At 49.9% G+C, this 3,619-nt stretch overlaps 1 protein-coding gene across 1 annotated transcript; it reads right to left on the reverse strand.

Annotated features, from left to right (window-relative positions):
• Positions 1-39: 39 nt before the first annotated feature.
• Positions 40-572, reverse strand: LOC125925404 (polyribonucleotide nucleotidyltransferase-like). Its single transcript, XM_049634361.1, has one exon. It carries the CDS (start codon positions 409-411, stop codon positions 79-81), a length of 333 nt encoding a protein of 110 aa, XP_049490318.1. The 5' UTR covers positions 412-572; the 3' UTR covers positions 40-78.
• Between the last annotated feature and the right edge of the window lie 3,047 nt (positions 573-3,619).

The following is a 3,619-nucleotide window of genomic DNA, read 5'->3' on the forward strand; positions in this document are numbered from 1 at the left end:
CCGGGGGCGCACGCGGCGCGAGGGCAAGGCGGCGGTGGCGGCGGCGGCCGCGCCGGCTGCACTCACCATAGCCGGCCGTCAAGCCCTGCCCGGAGCGCGGGTGCCGATGGCGCGGACGCTGGGCTTGGATTTCACATCAATTCCTTTTTTCCCCTCGCCCCCCTTTCCTGGTCCTCCGCTCCTCCGTCTTCTCCCCGTCTTCCCTCGTCTCCCCCTAGCCTTGTCGCTGCGGGTCTCTTTGTCTTCCCTGTCGTCTTTTTCTTCGTCTTCGTCTTCGTCTTCTCCTCCTCCTCCGTCTTTACAAAAGGAACGGAAAGTGTAAAAACCCCGGCGCGCTGGGCCGCCGGAGGCTTTCGGCGGAGTGCAGCGCGGACTCACAATTACAAGCCTGTTTCTATTAAGCAGTTCCATGGCCCTCGGCGTGGGTGGTCTGCCGCGCCATAGGCAGGACCTGTCAGGGTCACGTGACAGATCCGAAAACTTTACCCCTTTACAATAAACTCAAGGAAAGCAAAGTAAACTCGAGGAACGTGCTATCAGCACAGCCCTCCTGGGTAAACAGGCGCTCCCCTCCCCGCCTTCCTGGGAGGCGCCCAGCCGCGCGAGCTCCTGCGAGCCCCGGCCGCCCCCTCCCCGCCCCCCGCGGCCCTGTCTGCGGGGGGCCGCTGGGCGGGGGGTCTCGGCTCGCCACCTCGCCTTCCCCACCCCACCTTGTGCTCCGTCCCCACCCCCACCTTATTTGCTAACTTTTAGCCACTTGCCCGAACCCGGGGGCGGGGGTTGCTAGGGGAGCGGGGAAGCTCACTGCAGCATCCCCAGCGCTCCGGGAAGTGCGGGGTGCCCAGAGCGCGGCGGAACACCACCACCTTGCCTGTCCTCAATTCTCAAAGCCCTTTCCTGCTCGCATTCCCACGGAAGCCCTGAGAAGCTGGGATCATTCTGGTTGACAGGCCCGCAGGCTGACAGGGAGGCAGAGAGCCAGGGAAGCCGGGCAGATAACAAGAGCCTCCCTTGGGGAAATGTTCAGTGCACCAAGATGTATGTAGATTCGCGTCGTTTCTGTCCGAGGTCCCTGGGAAGCTGCTGCTTCTGAAGAGCCCAAGGTGGAGTCCCTCGGAAACCAAGATTGGTAGCTGGCTGAGGAATTACTAATTGATATTTGCTTTTTTTCCCTTCCAATTACTGTGGTTTTTGGGGTATGCCACCCAAATGCTCCCACCCACGCTGCTTTCCCAAACGAGGCAAGCTTGGGTGATGGGGTTAGACGGAAGTGCCTCCATGCGGAAGGGCTCTCAGCCTCTTGCCCTAAATGGAAAGTCCTATTCCGGAGAGACCCTGCTACAGTGTTTAACATTTCATCTGCTCAAACCTGCAGGCTACACTTGTGTTTCACACACAGATGAAAGGTGCTATTTTAAATGGTCCACATTATGAATATAGATGAATTACAGATGAGGGGGAGGGTAAGATAATTTCTTGAAAATATAAAGAGTTAACTAGCTGCCCTTTAGGTAAAACCAGCCTTTTCTCACATCATTCTGGGCTGACAGTGTGATTAGGGAGGGGTGTGTGTGTGTGTGTGTGTGTGTGTGTGTGTGTGGTGTTATTTAAAAAAAAAAAAAGCATACAACCAACCTAAGAGTCACAGTTTGTCTCCTTGTCCCAAAGATGATATTCCATTCTTTAACAGGGTTATTTGAGTTTCCAGAGTGCTTATGTTTGAGACGCACTAGGTAATTAAGCATTGGAATGCTGGGCAGCCCTGTGAATTAGGCTGGTCCAGAAAGTCACTTCATACCAATGGACTTAAGTAAAAAATGGTCTTAAATAGATATTATCCATTTATCCAAGCTGAGCAGGAATCCCAAGAGTCATAATAATTGGAAAAACAAACCCACCAACGTTTCACTCGGAAACACTACATTTTGGTGTCATATCAAAAGATTCTATTCAGAACCTCCTATAAACTTGGGTGGGGTGAGGAAGAGGAAGATATAAATACGTCTCCAAATAGAGTAGTCTAGAATTTGAAAGAGAAAGGGGGGGGGGGAATAAGAAAAAAGAGAAACAGCTTAGCAAAGGATATTTAAAAGGTCCACAATATAAAGTCACTAGGTATGCTAATTTTGCAGAGAAATTCCAGCAGACCTTGTGAAGTTTGCCTTTCCTCATTAAAATGAGCCCCTCTCCCCACCCTCAGCAAGCACACTTGGCCACATGATCCTTGAGCATGTGGCCAAGGCTGACAATCAGGGGTGGATCCACGTTTGGTGGGGTCTGAGCTTATGCAGTGTGGGATGGGGGTGCTTCTTTAGGGACTCAAAATTACAAACACAAAAAAACAGTCCTTGGCTTTGGACGGGGTCTGTGCAGGGAAGAGCCCTGAAGCTGCATGAGCCTCCTGTCCCCCTTTATAGTGCAGAACAGGGAGATTACAGAGCTACCCAGATTTTGTGGTCTTACATCCATTAGTTAATACTGAATGTGTTCATATTATGTTCTATTTCAGTCAAATGCTTTATAATTGGAGCAAAGACAGTTTGAGTATAAATAGTTCGAATTGGCCAGTGGTGATGTAAAGAAACAGGGAGAGAAAGCCTGTGGTGTTGGAACCTAAAAGGTCAGCAAGGAGGGGAACTCACTGGAAATCCTTTCTCCCAAGAGCAGGAGAACTCCCTGCCGTCTTTTCCTTCCTCTGAAATCAGCCTTTGAAAATAATCCCCCTCTTCCCTCTACTCCTAGATGCTAGAAATGTTAAATCATCAAGTCTGAAATATGTGTGTTCTGCAGGGCCCAGAGCCCCATATGTTGTTACCTTCTGGCATTTCTCTGAGACTCCCCACCAGGGCAGGCTCTTTGTCACCAAACAGTTGCCTCCACCCTTCTAAAGTTGTTTGTGCCCCATCCCTTCCTGCAAAACCAGCTCTAGCACTGTCCAGTCTGATAACCCACTTGGTATGGAGGTGTCAATGACTGACAAGGCTTCCAGGCAACAGAGTTCAGCTCTAGCCTGTGAGTCTGATAAGCCAATTGGCATCAAGGTGTTAATGGTTGACAAGGCTACTAGGCAATATTTTTGCAAGTTAACTTGGACTTGTGGTCCCATATCCAGAGAAGTAATTCTAAAGTTGGAGATTTGAGGGCATTAAGGCAGGACCAGAGGGAACATTAAGGACACATCAAAAGAGGAGATAACAGAGGGACTTCTTTAAACAGGTCTGAAACAAATCACATGGGCGTAATCAAATCTGTTGATGGGCAAGGTCATCCCTGGCTCTGCCTTTGTGATTATCTGTCGCCACTTGAGATTAAGTTGTTAACCTTGTTACTTACACACACACACACACACACACACACATATGTATGCACACAGACATATTCTTTAGTTTTTAATGCTTGCATTGTAACTTTTTAAAAATTTATTAATTTTGAGAGAGAGAGAGAAGGAGAGGGGCAGGGTGAGAGGGAGAGAGAGAATTTCAAGCAGGCTCCACGCTGTCAGCGCAGAGCCCAACACAGGGCTCGATCGCACAAACTGAGATCATGACCTGAGCCCAAATCAAGAGTAGGACATTTAACTGAGCCACCCAGGTGTTCCCAGACACATTCTTCACTGTGT

Source organism: Panthera uncia, chromosome D4 (genome assembly GCF_023721935.1).
Source record: "Panthera uncia isolate 11264 chromosome D4, Puncia_PCG_1.0, whole genome shotgun sequence".
Classification (NCBI taxonomy): domain Eukaryota; kingdom Metazoa; phylum Chordata; class Mammalia; order Carnivora; family Felidae; genus Panthera; species Panthera uncia.

What these genes read in the sequence shown, in the direction of transcription:
- LOC125925404 (XM_049634361.1), bottom strand. Translation starts at nt 411, where the DNA reads ATGGAACTGCTTAATAGAAACAGGCTTGTAATTGTGAGTCCGCGCTGC.